Here is a 16,822-nt window from a genome sequence, read left to right on the forward strand (position 1 = left end):
GGCGTACACCCTGTATTTTGAACACTCTGCTGATTAGAAGCCGTGCGAGACTGCATTAACCAGAGCTAATGAGCGCAGTGATGTGTATGTTTACACTCCGTCTGAATAGAGTGCGAGGCTGTTTAGACAGGTCAGCTAATGCTTACCACAGAGACACAGTGGGAAAGAGAGAGAGATGAAGGGGGTTGGAGTGGACAACAGGGGGCCCGTGAGGAGCCTGTGTGTCTGTCTATCATATAACCACGGCTCCCAATGGCAACATAAGTACATGTGCCAAAAGGGAGAAAGTGATAGAGCAAAGGACATGCTGGGGGGATATAGTAGACGCTGCCTTATGTTTTGATGGCGGTTCACATGAGGGCCGTGTGAGGAAAATGTTATGGTAATGTGATTGGGTTTGAAGATTTTGGGTATATGGAAATGTGATGGCATGTAGCGTTGTAAAACTCGCTAAGCTAATCAGGCAATCAGATGACTTATGGGGTTCGAACAATGGCTTCTTGTGGTCACCGTGGGGTAGACGATATTAGGAAAAATGTTATTTATTCTTAAATGTTATGCAGTTGGTTTGAGGCAAAATTTACAATAATAAATCGCTATCAAAATGAAAGCAAAGACACAGAAAGAACAACATACTGAGAGGCCTGTGGATTTGTCATTTGTACATCTGGCAAAAGCAGCAGGGAAGTTCAGATCCGATGAAAACGGGGAAAAGCAAATGAGACGATAATAAAAGAAGAGGCAGACAGAGAGGAGGCTGTAAAAACACGTAGAGACGATTCAAAGAGCCAGTCAGTCTAAGCGGCTCCATCTCTTTTGCCAAGAGACACGTATATTTTAGAGCTGTCGAAGTTAATGTGTTAGCTTAAAACATGTTTAAAATATATTTAACCTTTTTATATATAATAATAAGTTTTGGAACAATATTTATTGTGAAAAATCTAACTTAAATTGAAAAATTTATTATCAGTTAAATGTTTTTTTATATTTTCCAGATAATATATAATAATATATAATTGATATAGTAAATGCCATTATTCATTATTTAGCTTATATATATATAATTCTGACATCTTGCCATTTCATGAAGGACATAATGAAGACACAGTTGGACAATTTCCCATCTACACTCCTTCACCTAGTGTGACACCAAAATGCAGAGTAGAAAAGAAAGAAAAAGAAAGAAAGGAGGGATTTTACAGGGTGTTTTACACAAATAAAAGCACCAGGTGAAGAGGGAACACTAGTCACCCACACACGTGCATAAGGGTGTATCTCTTACTTTTGATTTGTACTGAGGACGGATGCCTGAGGCTGTTTCAGTGTCACCAGAACTTTTGTTTCAGTTTGTTTGTGCACGTCAAGTTCTTTTTTCAAGCCATTTTTATCCCGAGGTGTGTCTGTGTTCAGTTCAACAGTATTGTAGGATGTGTTCAGTAAATATTGACAGCCATTCATGGATTTTCTCTCTCTCTTTCTTCTTCCAGTTTCCTATGGGATGATTACACCGTGGAGGTCCGCATTAATGACTATCTGGACATCATCTGCCCTCACTACACTCGTGGCGAGATCCCATCCCAGGAGGCCGAGCGGTACGTGCTCTACATGGTGGAGTTGGAAGACTACGAGAACTGCAAGCCCCAGTCCTTCGACCAGCTGCGCTGGGAGTGCTCCAGACCTTTCGCTCCTCACGCTCCAGAGAAGTTCTCGGAGAAGTTCCAGCGCTTCACCCCCTTCACTCTGGGCAAAGAGTTCCGTCAGGGAGAGAGTTACTACTATATTTGTAAGTATCCACATCTTTGACTTTGACAAACACTAAATATTTATTATTAAATATTATATATGAATTAAAAATTCCCTTTTTTTAAATAATTACCATAACAAACAATACGAAACAAAACCATAAATACTAAATGTATTAGCATTTTTTAGCACTTATTAGCAAGGATATTATTATTTGTAGCGCTTCAGATTCCAGATTCCAAAATTGTTTCTCTGTTTTCCACAGCCAAGCCTCTTCACCATCATGGACAGGAGTGTTTGAGACTGAAGGTGGATGTAGTTGGATCTCATCGTAAGTCAAATAAGTTTTTGCATTTCAAACTTGCCATTTTTGTCTAGACATTTAATCTTTGCTGGATGACAAGGACGACGAAGCCTTACTAAGAGTCCAACTATTTCATAATATTTTCTAGGTTCTAAAGACGAGAAGAAGACCATGGAAAAACATGAGGAATTAGAGGGGAAGGTAGCGGCTGGTGGAGTCCATAACCCATCAAACAGGCTTCCAGCAGGTGAGCACTTCTCATCGCTCAGCATGTCCATTTGTATTAGAAAAGCTGTGGAATTTTTAGACTTTGTAAGCCAAGGTGTTCGAGTGACATTCCGCAAGTTGCATAGTTGGTAAATGTACTCATGATCCTCCTCTTCTGGTTTCAGATGACCCTATTGCCATGATTCCAGTTGTGCAGAGGAGCGTGGGCAGTTCGGGTGTTCGCATTGCTCCCGTCTCAAGTTTCATCACGTTGATCTCTATATTCCTCTTCCTGCTTCTCCACTGAGCCTAATATGAGATAACTTTATGGACGCTGGTCCTTAAGGACACAACAGACTGTAACACCGGTGCTGGTTACCGGCTTTCAGAATAGATTTTATATGAACCTTTTTTATACAAACTGAAATTTTGGTGCTGGCGTGCAAGTTGCTGAGTGACGTGTTTGTATGTGTGTTTGTGAGAGTGATGTGACCAGAGAAAGGTGTTTTTGAAGAGCCTTCTCCATTTTTTTTTAATTCCGTTCTATGATTATTTTCCACATCTGCTTTTTTTTATTTGACTTTTGTAAAAAGAATGTTTTCTTTCTTAAAAGTGAATCACAACTTTAATTACCAATGTGATGCAGAATAAACCCTGAAGACCGCAGAGCTTGTCTTGTAACCATTAGCTGTATAACTGGAATTGTGATCACAAGGGTGAACAGTAGACTAGATATTGTGTTTGATGAAGACCTTTGCTCTACTGTACCGATTTGAGCCAAAGACCACAGGATTTATCTTAAAACTGCCCCTGATCTTGCACCTTATAAAAAATTGATGTTCATGCATATAACAGTGTTTGTAAATCTAGAAGAGTTATCAAGCATTGGTGTTTCCCGTGTTTTGGATCTCGTGTTGCTCTAGTTTCAGTTGGTTTTTGTGATGTAATGTGAACACACCCTACAAAATGTACTGCCATTAATGTTTAGATGAGATCAAAGTTGTTGTTTTTTTTTTTCATAAAACATCATTTGGTTTTGAATAGGAATGTTGGGTTATGCTGTTTGTGTTTGTGAGAGAGTGAGAGAAAGAAGCCGGACTTCTGACAGAGAGCAGAACATGCACAAACAATTCAAACTGTTGAATAATTTTTTTCAAATAAGTTAAAAGAATTTTTTTTTTTTGGTAAAAGCTGTGTTTTGTACTGTATTTGTTTATAAACTTGTACATAGTTATGTAAAAAATGTATATACTGAGAGGTATATAAAATAAAGACATTTGTTAATTATAAAAAATGTGTGGAATTGTTTTTTTATTAAAAACATTTATTTGATTCAAATAAAAGGAAAATACAAATATTATATATATATATATATATATATATATATATATATATATATATATATATATATATATATATATATATATATATATATATATATATAATTTATTTATTTTTTATATAAGTATTTCGGTTTTAGGGAAAACAATTTTTCTGAAATATGTTGAGGCCTCGGTGTAAAAGTTAAACATTGTCAAAGGGCACTGTTAACACTGTCAAACTTCCTTCCTGTCCTCTTTCATTCCCTTTTCATCTCTTTTTTCACCTCACAGCTTTTAGTTAAGTGACACTTTGGTGCCAGAATATAACTTGTTCATTTTACTTGGAACATTAAACAGAAGATGCGTCTGTATGTAATCACATGTCAATGGAAAATACATAATTTAGTTTGAAAGTATGAAGCAGAATGTTCGCAGCAATATAAAAAAATTCTAAAGATGTTCACATGGACTCGCTATATAAGTGTTTCTCAACTGGCTATTTTTGGCACCTGGATTTTTAGAAAACTTTTTATATCTCAGAGAATTATGGCGGCATTTGTCACCCTTAGAAAAAAATAACTGACTCCTTTGCTTTGCTAAATATAATTTCATTGCTAGCATTTTTTGTATCCTGAATATATTTTTATTTATTTAAAATTTGTCAAATTACATTTTGCACATGTAAATCTTGCACTTTAAAAAATTTGAATAATGATGCTGTGCCCCATTTAAAATCAAGCATGCTTTTCAGTGCATTAACATTCGACAAAATTACTACTTCAAAAAAGGCACTTGTATAATATATCATAATATAGAATTTATTTATTTGTTTAGATAACTTTGTTTAGTTAGAACAATAATTAAATCATTTCTATAACAATAAATTACAAAATGGTCAGGCAGTGCAAAAATTAATTAAGAACGCTTGGTAATGTTTCTAAGACCGCATTACACTAGACAAACTGTACTACAAAACTCATTATATTCAAAGGACTATCTTTAGGAAACATCGTAAAATTGCTACATTTAGTCACCTACCTCTCTATTTCTCTATTTCACTACAACCGGACTACAAAATGACGTCAGTGAGCAGCGTTCGGCAAAAACCAATCAGAGTGAAGAAATCTATCCACACTGATTACAAACACGGAAATAGAGAAGGTGGACGTCAGCGTTCCACTGTTGCAGGAGCTTTATAAGTATATTTTAATTCGCTTGATTGCATAAAAGCACAGCTCATTTTTCGCCTTTTCAGTCTATGGATTTTCTGCAGCTGCTATCATGTGCGTGCATCATATTCACCGTCGGGATGTTCACGACGGGATTGTAAGTTACTAAGTGTTTTAATTGATATTTATGATCAGTCACATCAGTTATAATGTAGCTGAGCTAAACTGTACACACTTATGGGTTTTAATAATCTTCACATCTGGTGACATCTTGCGCCTTTCTAGAGTTTACTGTTTAGTATGTAAATGAATTAGTTATAAATGTTTTAAATAAACAAAGTTCTCTACTGTTTTGTATCAACTGTAGTGGTTACAAATATGTTGTTGCGCCTAATATAAACTGCCTGTACTCAAACTTAATAAACAGCCCCCTCACAGCAAGATACCATGGTAACAAAAGTTTCCGCCATTATACTAAGTTACTACTGACATTAGCCAACGCTGTCATCAAGATATTAATATTTTAGAGTATTAGCAATTATGGCACTTTGCCTGAAACCTGCAGAACGTCTGAAACAAATAAATTTCACTATCAGTATGAAGTTACATTACAAAATATAAAGCATATGATTTGCATATCTATGTTTATCCAATATAATATTACTCTAATTGCATGTCTTCTCTTTGTATAATTATTATAATTATTATTATTATTTTACAGTTTATGAATAGGTATAGAATACCGCTTATTCTTGTATTATTGTATTGTACTGTGTAGCTACTAGATGTCTAAATCTTCATCAACATATTCCTCTCTGCATTTGCAGGACCGACTTAAAGAAAATGAAGACCACACAGAGTGCAGATAACGTTCAGTTTCTGCCCTTCCTCACCACATGCTTGAAGTATGTGTTTGGTATTTTACACCTGTAGCTTTCATTCAGTAATGTTGTATATGTGAATGCAACTTTATATGCGCATTGTGCATAGATTTCAGTTTATTTGAATGATTATGTGTCTTTGTGTGTGTTTTAGTAATCTAGGCTGGCTGTACTATGGATTATTAAAGGGAGATGGAACGGTGATATCTGTAAACATCATTGGGGCCTTTTTACAGACGTTATACATCATCACCTACTGTCATTATGCCAAAGACAAGGTTTGTCCTTTAGCGCTGTCCAGTTCTTGAACTCTTATTGATTATACAGTGGGATCCAAAGTCTGAGACCAGACTTAAAAATACAGGTGCATCTCAATAAATTAGAATGTTGTGGAAAAGTTAATTTATTTCAGTAATTCAACTCAAACTGTGAAACTCGTGTATTAAATAAATTCAGCTCACAGACTGAAGTAGTTTAAGTCTTTGATTCTTTTAATTGTGATGATTTTGGCTCACATTTAACAAAAACTCACCAATTCACTCTCAACAAATTAGAATACTTCATAAGACCAATAAAAAAGTATGTTAATTTACTGTACATGTACTCAATACTTTGTAGGGGCTCCTTTTGATCTAATTACTGCCTCAATTCAGTGTAGTATGGAGGTGATCAGTTTGTGGCACTGCTGAGGTGGTAACGAAGCCCAGGTTTCTTTGACCGTGGCCTTCAGCTCATCTGCATTGTTTGGTCTCTTGTTTCTCATTTTCCTCTTGACAGTAGCCCAGATTCTCTATGGGGTTCAGGTCGGGTAGGTTTGCTGGCCAGTCAAGCACACCAACACCATGGTCCTTTTTGGTGCTTTTGGCAGTGGGGGCAGGTCCAAATTCTACTGGAAAATGAAATCACCATCTTCAAAAGTCTGGTCAGCAGAAGCAAGCATGAAGTGCTCCCAAATGTATTGGTAAACGGGTGCAGTGACTTTGGTTTTTAAAAAACACAATGGACCAGCAGATGACATTGCACCCCAAATCATCACAGACTGTGGAAACTTAAAGGATTAGTTCACAGAAAAATTAAAATTATGTCATTAATAACTCACCCTCATGTCGTTCCAAACCCGTAAGACCTTCGTTCATCTTCAGAACACAGTTTAAGATATTTTAGATTTAGTCCGAGAGCTCTCAGTTCCTCCATTGAAGCTGTGTGTATGCTCCCTCTGAGTTCAAACAAACCAATATCCCGGAGTAATTCATGTACTCAAACAGTACACTGACTGAACTGCTGTGAAGAGAGAACTGTAGATGAATTGCAGTTGATTCAAGCCTTTGGTTCAGAAGAATCAGTTCAGAATCATTCGTCAAAAGAATCAGTTCGGTTCAGACTCTTTGTTGTGTCAGTCTGCTTCACGCTGAATCACACATGTGCGGTATCATCAGCTCCTCGGTTCTTGAATTGGACGTGTCTGATAGAAATGCTTATTTACTAGAGAACGAGTCAATCGTTCGTTCGTTATCTGGCTCAGCTCGGTGTTCATCTAAAACAAAGACTTAAACTACTTCAGTCTGTGTTTATTGAATTTATTTAATACACAAGTTATATATATATATATATATATATATATATATATATATATATATATATATATATATATATATATATATATATATTAAAAGTGAAATATATGAATATCAAGTTATTATCGGGATGATAATTTGTGTGAATTTTAATTTACAAATTAATAATATATTTTTAATTACAAGTTACATTATCAACATAACAATTAGAGTGAATATTTTAAGTTGAAAGTTCAGTCGATTACGTTATGTTATCAGAATTCTAGTTTGAATGAAAAGTTTAATTTAAAAGTTTATTCAAAAGTTATATTTTTAGAATGCCAATTTGAATGAAGTTTAAAATGAAACATTTAATTGAAAAATCAATACAATATTTTACAAGTTATTTTATCAGTTATGTTAACAAGTTGAGTGAAAAGTTTAATTTAAAAAATAACATGATATTTCTATATAGGTTAGATCCAGATTTAACTCAAATTGATCCCTGATGATTTTTTTTATAATGTGAACACAGGCATTTGAAACCCACTGTATATACAACAAATAAAACATACAACAAATAAAAAGTTCTGAATAAGTTGTAAGAGTGATCAGAAAATAATCCACATGTGCTTAATAAATGTTGATGTATTACTAAACAATATCCTTCCATTTCCATTATAATCTGAACAGCTTCCTCTGACTTAATTTATGCTGTACTTGTGTGTGTGTGTGTGTGTCTGTGTGTGTGTTTCAGAGGCGAGTGTTCTCGCAGACACTGACGATGGTGAGTGTGTTGTGTGTAGGCTGGGTGTATTTTACTGTGGTGATTCCTTCTGGAGAAGCTCAACTCTCTCAGCTGGGCCTCGCCTGCAGTGTGTTCACCATCAGTATGTACCTCTCTCCTCTCGCTGATCTCGTGAGTACACACCTATACATTTAACCGGCGTTAAAGGGGTCATATAATGTGATTTCATGTTTTCCTTTCTCTTTAGGGTGTTACGTGCTGTTTGTGAATAGCATGTAACACTCTCTCCGCATTTTACGGAGGATGGTTTCACATCTACCATATATCAACTCTAAAATAAATGCACATGTTCTCTTCTTATCGTTTCCCTTGATAAAATAATGGTGTGAAGTCTAACTGTGACATTCCAGCATTCCACCTTTTGTTTATCACTACATCCATCCTTCTTTTTTTGCCCTCTCATAGTTTCCATCTTCCTGTTTTGGATCTCTCTCTCTCTCTTCCATATTTATCAGTCCAGCTCTGTCTATCTTTCCTTTGCCCGGTGGTGCATTTCCTGTCATTATTGTACCTCCTTTTGTTGCTTCCTGTTTTTCCCTCTGTCACTTTCTGCAAGTGTCCATATTTGCTTGTTATGGGAGAGACTATGGGTGAGTGTAAATAACACGTGTTTGGAGCTGTGATGCAACAGAGAGTACATGTTCTTCAGATTTGCTGATCCTTGGTGCTTAAGTGGAAGACAGGTTTGAGTCTTGCCTGCATCATGTTTCAGTCCCCCTTTCTCTCAACAATTCCGTCTCCTCTGTATATATTATTTTTATTTTATTTTTTTTATAATAAATGGTAGCAAATGCATCATTCTCCTCTCAAAAAACTTTTGTGTTCTTCATTTCCACCAGTTGGATATTGTGCGAAATAAGTCTGTGGAGCGCTTGTCTTTTTCCTTGACCGTGGCTACATTTTTCACATCCACATCATGGACACTGTATGGCCTTCAACTCCATGATTATTATATAATGGTAAGATGATGAAGAGGCTGACCTGAGAAAGTGTCATTTATTTTATTTTAAAATGTATTTATTTTTACATTTTTATTTATTTTTTGTCTTTCAGGTGCCCAACACACCCGGCATCTTTACTAGCCTCATCCGCTTCTTCCTCTTCTGGTGGTTCGGAGCTATCATTCCAAACAAGCCCTCCTATAAACTGATCCAAATCTGAGAGAGGATTTCGACTAAATGTGATTGAATCGAATTAATTGCCTTCTCTCCTTTTTACCCAAGCCAGAAAACATTCTGGTTTGAGTTTCAGACTTCCATGATACCTTCTGAACTCAAAACTCTAGTGAAACTGCCTCTTTAAATTCTGAGGACAGACTATTTTCTTGTCTGTTTAGTCAAAAGGATAGTTCACCCAGAAATGTAAATCATGTCAACATTTACTCATCATATTGTTCCAAACCTGTGTGACTTTCTTTTTTGGAAGGTAAACAAAACAGTTTGGCTGCCAGAATTCCTCAGAATAGCTTCTTTTTTTTCTTCTACATAAGAAACAGTCATACAAGTGTGGAATGACATGAGGATGAGTAAATAATAGAATTCTCATTTTTGGAAAAGCAACCCCTTAAGGATGTTTACTCCAAAAATACAAATTGTGAATTTACTCACAATCATATTCCAAACCTGTATGACATGTTAAGACATTTTAAATGACATAGAATTGGACCTGGAGCATTCAGTGTTACGAAAGACACCATACTGTAGTAGTCATACTCAAAGTTTTCTGAAGTCGTGAGTTAAGTTTTTTTTGTGACAAATTCAATATTTTATTAACTGATAAATCTTGATCTCAGCTCTCCTTGGGACATGTTTCATGAATGGATTGCTCTTTTAAATGGTTTATTTAACGAATCTCTTGATTCAACTAAATAATTCATACTCAAATAGGACTAATCCAGTATTTGAGCTCACTTCAGGGGAAGATTATTATCTTAAAAACACATGCATATGACTTTAATATCAATTTTTTAAGAGCCTGTACCTGTTTTCTTGTAACTGGATGAAAAAAAAAAGATCTCCTTAGAATTTTTTTTTTGTGTGTGTGTTTCCTGGAAGAAAAGTCAGTCATACAGGTTTGTTTTACTCATAAGTATGAGTAAATAATGACTGTGAATTTTAAGTTCTTTGAGTGACAGACTATTTTCACTTTGTATTTTTGGTTAATCCTTATATCTATGAGGAGGCTCTCGGTTTGTTTGCAGTTGTTTCTTAGTTAAAAGGTGTTCAAATCTGCAAACATAACAAACCCTGAATGGAGAGCTTAAAACTTTCTTATTTCAGCCATTTCTCTGAAAGTGATGTTACCATTAGTCTCTCTCTCTCTATATATATATATGTATGTATATGTATAATTGTATAATTTTTTTATATTGGTACCATACAGTTCCGGGTGGCCTTTAGGAAAAGATCACGTTCTATAACTTAAATAATGAATGTAGCGTTTACAAATCGTTTATTAATCATAGGATACTTTGTTATAACATTGTTCTTAATTGTGGCCATATGGCAGTTTGGCAGCTCTTTCATCCGCATCCAACTCAAGTGACGAAGCCCAAAATACATTTTATAAGCGTAAAACCTTCCTCTGTGCGGTAGAGAACAACGCAAACATAGGAAATTAGTTTAACTGAATGTCATTAGATTAAGAGTATCTGCCTCTGAGATTAAAGAATATAGGACAACTTGGTATGCCTCTGTTTACAGTTCTTGTTTTGTAGCTGGAACAAAAAGGCTTTGTTTTTTTCCCCTCTCAGTGACACGGTCACTGTCAGAACATCATTATTTACAGTGAGCCCATAAACACATTCATTTAAATGAACAATAACTTTATTCATTCCCCTCACGCAGAGAACACCAAAGTCGCACAAAATCTAAAGGCTTTATTCGTTGAGTTGTGGTGACACGCAGGGCATAAGAGGAGGAGTAACCAGCAAATTAACTTTGATTTAAATGTACATATTCTTAACCCATAAAATGGGCCAATGAAACTCTTGAACTGTCATTGGCTGTTAATGTTGTTTTGCATATGATAATATTGGTTTGATCTGTGACAAACAAACCCTTTATTGGGTCTTTCTGTACATCATGCAGTACTTAATTCACCAAAGCCTTCTGAGTCTCCAAGACTGGGCTTTGTGAATTAAAAAAAGAAAAAGAAAAGGTTATGATAATTTATTCCCTATCAACTCTGTTTCATTGTTTTATTGTTTATGGCTTTAGTTTTGTAAGTTAATTGTGGGGTTGTTTACAGTTAAAATTTTTGGGGTGTTTAATGTTATTGTGTTACTTTTGTACTATTTTGTGTCCTATGCAACAGTGTGTATTGTATCAGAAGGGATTTAGAGGGATGTTCTATCTGGAGTTTTCTGGGGAAAAATGGCAGAAATAATTTTTATATAACCTTCAATTTCTGGCTGAGACAGAGAGAAGATGTTATGAGAGCTTAGCAGGGGAATGTGAGAGGATTTTGTTCTGGTCTCAAAGAGGATCAGCTCTGATTGTGAGCTATGAAAACTAAAATGCACTCAAAAGCCAAGGCATAAAGGGTGCTGACAGACATTTTAATTTCTGTGGGAAATAACAGCACATTTATCTCCTGCTATCAGGTGTTTGGTTTTGTAGAGCTCTCGTCAAATGTTTGTATGTTTGTGTTTTTTGCTTGTTTGTAGTTTGTCTTCATTAACACGAGCGAGTGGGAATCGTGGGTTTGCCTTTTCTCAGTGCCTATGGATTCTTTACATGCTTTTCCTGTCTGCTTCTCAGAGAAAGACATGAAAGGGGAAAATAATTTGCGGGTGGTGATTGTTTATCAAGAAAGTGAATTTTTTAAAGAAAAATAAAAAAAATTTGTGATTGGCAAAACCTCTTTTCTTAAGTTGTTCAGACCTGTTTTTTCAAATGCTTTTAGTGTAAATGGTAAAATTTACATAGATAAACAAAGCATTAGAAGATCAGTGCTTCTCAACTGGTGGGTTGTGACCCTAAACGGGTCAGCCCTTACTAACATTAACCATGGTTTACCAAAACCAAAAAAATCATGGTTAGTATAGGTAAATCATGGTAACCACAAATTAACCACTAGCAATAGTTATACAAATTGTAATAATTATGCCAAAAAAAAAAAAAAACATGGTTCCTAATTTTTTACTACAGTAAAACCATGGTTGATTTCTGTGAGGTCCATTCTGCAGTGAAAGTCATAGGGTCACAAACAGCTGGAGGGGAAAAATGCAACAAACCATTTAATCAGAAACAGTTTTTTTTATTATAAATTTAAAGAAGAATATAGTATTGTATTGTATTTTGGACAAGAAATGTAAGAGTTTAATAAAACCATGAGTAAAACTATTTGAGATTTTTGTCTCTATACAGGGTTAAGATTGGGGAGTGTTTGTGTGTGTACTCATGTGTATGTGTGTGCGCTTATGAGAGAGAGGGGGAGTGTATTAAATACTTTTAGATTAGATTAGATTTAAATATTAGATTTTTAAATACATACTGTTCTTTTGAACTTTCAATATATCAAAGAATCCAAAAAATGTATCTCAGTTTCCTCTGAAATATTAAATATTTACAGCTGTTTTCAACATAGATTATTATAAGTTTCTTGAGTTTCTTATAAGCATCGGACCCCATGTTTTTGAATGACTTCAGCCTCATGTTGAATCTCATGTCAGCTAGTCCACCTAAAGTCTTGTGAAGTGAAAACCAGTGTTTATAATGCATACAAATCAATAATCAATAGTAGCACTTCTTCCAGTGAAAAAAAAAAATGTCCATCACCTGTTGTCCCCTCATATCAAAATAAATCAGCATATTTGTTTAGAACTCTTTTCACTCATAAATACTTGCACCATTCATGAACAGACTGAAACGTGTTTTTCTCATGTAAATGAAAGACAAAGGAGAAGTCCATAATTAGCAAGAAAAGAAAATACAATGATTTGGTCAGAGACAATTGTCATTTCCTCATATGAAAAATGGCGCCCACATCATGACCAAGCTCACCAAGCTCATCAAACTAGGAAATGATTTAGTGTAATTACAGTGTAAACCGTCTCTGTTACTCAAAAGACAGAAAAATAAACAGACAGGGCCTGGACGGTCAAGAGTGACGGATGACCATGTGGAGACAGAAAGACTAGACAACACACACAATACAGTCACACAATGTGTTGTGTCCAGTGCTTCATCCTTTGTCGCGCAAGACGGGGGCACTTGTGTGAAGGCTTCCCGGCCAAATGTGTGTATTATGAATCACGACTGCTTGATCTCAGACACATTGCTCTTTTCTCATCATTAACAGCGCAGTAGCTGTGGTGTGTATATTAGTGTAAGTTTAATCAGTGCAACAATGGGAGTCCACTGCAAAACAGGATACCACTGTTTCCTGCAGCAGAGATACACATACAACTGGGACACACACAAATATACACACCACCTTTGGACTGTCTAGGTTGCTAACTAGTATACATACTCTCAGTGACATTAGTGAATCCCTTGATCGATAACTAGTTTTGGTCAATACTGGAATTGTCATCGAAATAATCTATTTATACTTGATTTAACCCTTAAAAAAGATTTGTATTGGTGTAACCAAATGTAGTCATTTTGATAAAGTCATATTACATTTTATATATATATATATATATATATATATATATATATATATATATATATATATATATATATATATATATATATATATATATATATCAATTGATTATGGTTGTCAGAATTAAGAAGAATTGAAGAGTTCAGATGCAAAAGCCTCTAAGTGCCATCTGAAATTTTCATCTAAAATTAGCATTTTTATCAAGCTCCTATGCTTAGGTTGAGTCATTTTACTTTAATGGCAATGTGCAGGTCCTTTTCCAGGCTATTAAAGTGAAATAACTGAACATAAATATAGGAGCCTGATAAAAATCCAAATTTTAGTTGAAAATTGCAGATGCAGATGCATGCAAAATTGCATCTGAACTCTTCAAATTGCATCTTATATCCGTTGCTTTGGATAAAAGTGTATGCTAAATGAATAAATGTAAATGTAGATGTCAAATTCCCTCTGTCACCCAACTAGTTTTCTGAAATTTATATTTATGTACTTTACATAAAAACATACAGAGACAAAAACTTTTCTAAATTTACAATGTCAATAACTGTGGAAATGCATCATCACAGTTTATGAAAAGGGCATCTTATTACGCCCATCTTGTAAAAAATAAAATAAAATAGAATTTTGAAAAAATTGCTAAAAAATGCATAGTGTCAGCATAATGTGTTTGCAGAAGCTACTGGTTTTGTTTGATCATTTTGATTTATAAAACATAAATTTTAAAGTATGGTTTAAGATCTCATTGTCGTTACTTTATCTCAGTGATAATCAAAATAATTGTTATAAATGTGCAGAAGGAGCACTTTAAACTTGTTTGGAGAAAAACCTCTGAAAAAACTGTATTGTGTGGTTGCTGCATCAGCATACTGGCACATGTGTGTGTGTGTGTGTGCATTGTCAGCTCATATGTTTCAGCTTTCAGCAAGTAAAACACACCTGTGAGAGCTCCAGCTGTTGTTTTGAAGAGTCCGGACAAGGGAAGCAGAGACAAAGGAAGAGGAATGTGCCACTCTCTCCTTTTTTCCTTCAGCCCTTCTCATCTCCTGTAACGTGTTTGTTCTGTTTACTTTCATCTCATTCAGGTCTCCTAATTACCTCTCAGGTCTCCTCATGCTTGTTTGCATCCATCTGCTTCTGTCCTTACACCAGAACTGTACATGTTAACAAAGACTCCAAAAGCACAAGTTGTGCCAACATGTTTTTAATAGATAGACACCATTCTTCAAATCTAGAGAGAAAAGTAATAAACGTGAGACAGAGAGCAGAAGACACAGGCACAGACAGGCAACACCCCTCCGGCACCTGCTGACCTCTGTCATAGATTTCAGGGGGTTAAACGTCTGCTAGTAAAACAGGTTTGGACAAAGGTCACAGACTATAATGGTGACCTTGTTTTTCTCCTGTCCAACCGTCTCACCATTTTCTCTGTTTCATGTGCAGTTGCTTCAGGCAGGAATTCATGAGCAACACTATGCAGACTAAAAACATTCATGCTGTTTTTTCAAGTTTTAGCTACTTTAATTTTCTGTACTGTATTATTTGGACTATACTGGAAGTCAATGGTGAACTTCAACTGTTTGGCTACAGTTTTCAAATTCAAAATATCTTTTTTTGTGTTCAACAGAAGAAAGAATAGAAGAAGGAATAAGTTGATGATGTATAAATTATGACAGGATTTTCATTTTTGGTGATCTATTCATTTTAAGAATTAAATTGTGTTTTTGTGAAAAGGCATCTGAATGATCTGCACTGACTCACTTTAGAAGTCCACTTATAATAGTTTTCTATAGAATAGGTGCTTGTCGTGTTTCTCAGTGTTTTTTCACCGTTTTGAGACTTGAACCGTGGTCTCACAGAATCCTCACGCTCACTGGGATCCACTTTTGTAGATACACTAATAGTGTACTGTAGTTTGTTGAGATGAGCAAAAATTAATAACGAAACTTATTATTGAGCTTTACCAATGGACACAATTTAACCCATTTTTTTATTTCCATTCTTTAATTTCATTTTCAACATTCTTTCATTTAATGTTTTAAAGTAAATAATAAAAAAAAAAAAATTGTGATGCCTTACAGTGTTTATTAAGCTACAGACCTGCTAAATAAGTGCTGGATAAATAGTATTTTTCTTCATAGGTCTACTTCCGTACACAAGTACAAGTTACTTCAATCAGTAGATGTGGCTACTTTATTGCGGAGGCCTCTGGATGGAATCAGAGACTCTCTGGACGAGATTGGCACACTCGGCCATGTTCAGCCGTTTGTCGTGATCATCATCTACTTCATCCATCCACTGCTGAGTCACCATAGGGTTCAGGGTCTACAGAGAGAGAGACAGAGAATAATAATGGTCTCCATGTACCATTTTCAAACATACATGTATTTAAGAAATATATGTTATTATATAGGCCTATTTATATCTACATAAAATATAAATCCCATATACACTGTATATATATATATATATATACACACACACAAACACACATGCGCGTATGCAAATATTTATTAAATATATACATGTATGAGTATTTATATATACACAGTACTCACACATATAATGTAAGCAAACTTTTATTTTCAATTTGATTAATCGATTTCACATCACTAACTAACGATAACCCAAAGATGAAAAATATAAAAATTCTGTCATTATTTACTCAAGTTGTTTTAAACATTTATGAATTTATTTCTCCTACTGAACACAAAGAAGATATTTTGAAGTATGTGTTTTGACCAAATAGTTGATGGTCCCCATTGACTTCCATGGTATTTTTTTTCTCATATGTACTATGGAAGTCAACTGGGAGCCACAACTGTATAAGTTACCGCATTCTTCAAAATGTTTGTATTTTATGTTCAGCCACAAAAAAAGAAATTGATGCAGGCTTTGAACAACTTGAGGGTCAGTTAACAATGACAAAATGTACATTTTTGGGGTGAACTATCTCTTTAAGCAAACATGTATAGAGACCTGGATTGCCCGTCCAAACTCAATCAGCATCATTTCAAAGACCTTCGGCCCATCCAGGAGGAGGGTCCCGCCCTGAGTGTAGTGTGTGCAGATCTCCTGTCCTAAACGAGGAGGAGGTTGGGGGGTGTTCTCTATTATAGAAAAAGAAAGGAAATGAAAAGGTTTTACATCCATTTGAAAGTAAGATGGTATGATTAAATGACATGGCAAGCACTAAAATCTGAATTTTGAAAAAATCCTAATGCT

The 16,822-nt window shown here is 35.1% G+C and overlaps 2 protein-coding genes across 2 annotated transcripts; both read left to right on the forward strand.

The window, feature by feature from the left end:
• The first annotated feature begins 492 nt into the window (after positions 1–492).
• Positions 493–3,270, forward strand: LOC128030209 (ephrin-A1-like). The gene is made up of 5 exons (XM_052617681.1): positions 493–511; positions 1,451–1,783; positions 2,009–2,074; positions 2,196–2,294; positions 2,440–3,270. The coding sequence occupies exons 1-5, from the start codon at positions 493–495 to the stop codon at positions 2,559–2,561; spliced, it is 639 nt and encodes a 212-aa protein (XP_052473641.1). The 3' UTR covers positions 2,562–3,270.
• Positions 3,271–4,711: 1,441 nt separating this feature from the next.
• LOC128031191 (sugar transporter SWEET1) lies at positions 4,712–12,143 on the forward strand. The gene is made up of 6 exons (XM_052619444.1): positions 4,712–4,902; positions 5,573–5,650; positions 5,781–5,904; positions 7,937–8,098; positions 8,827–8,946; positions 9,041–12,143. Exons 1-6 carry the CDS (start codon positions 4,835–4,837, stop codon positions 9,146–9,148), a joined length of 660 nt encoding a protein of 219 aa, XP_052475404.1. The 5' UTR covers positions 4,712–4,834; the 3' UTR covers positions 9,149–12,143.
• The last annotated feature ends 4,679 nt before the right edge of the window (positions 12,144–16,822 follow it).

This window comes from Carassius gibelio, chromosome A16, assembly GCF_023724105.1.
Source record: "Carassius gibelio isolate Cgi1373 ecotype wild population from Czech Republic chromosome A16, carGib1.2-hapl.c, whole genome shotgun sequence".
Lineage (NCBI taxonomy): Eukaryota > Metazoa > Chordata > Actinopteri > Cypriniformes > Cyprinidae > Carassius > Carassius gibelio.

Excerpts from the sequence above, each read along its gene's own strand:
- LOC128031191 (XM_052619444.1), top strand. The coding sequence starts at position 4,835 with ATGGATTTTCTGCAGCTGCTATCATGTGCGTGCATCATATTCACCGTC. Across the intron at positions 8,099-8,826 it reads TCTCTCCTCTCGCTGATCTC|TTGGATATTGTGCGAAATAA; the intron begins GTGAGTACACAC and ends CATTTCCACCAG. Across the intron at positions 8,947-9,040 it reads TCCATGATTATTATATAATG|GTGCCCAACACACCCGGCAT; the intron begins GTAAGATGATGA and ends TTTGTCTTTCAG.
- LOC128030209 (XM_052617681.1), top strand. Across the intron at positions 1,784-2,008 it reads AGAGAGTTACTACTATATTT|CCAAGCCTCTTCACCATCAT; the intron begins GTAAGTATCCAC and ends TGTTTTCCACAG. Across the intron at positions 2,295-2,439 it reads ATCAAACAGGCTTCCAGCAG|ATGACCCTATTGCCATGATT; the intron begins GTGAGCACTTCT and ends TTCTGGTTTCAG.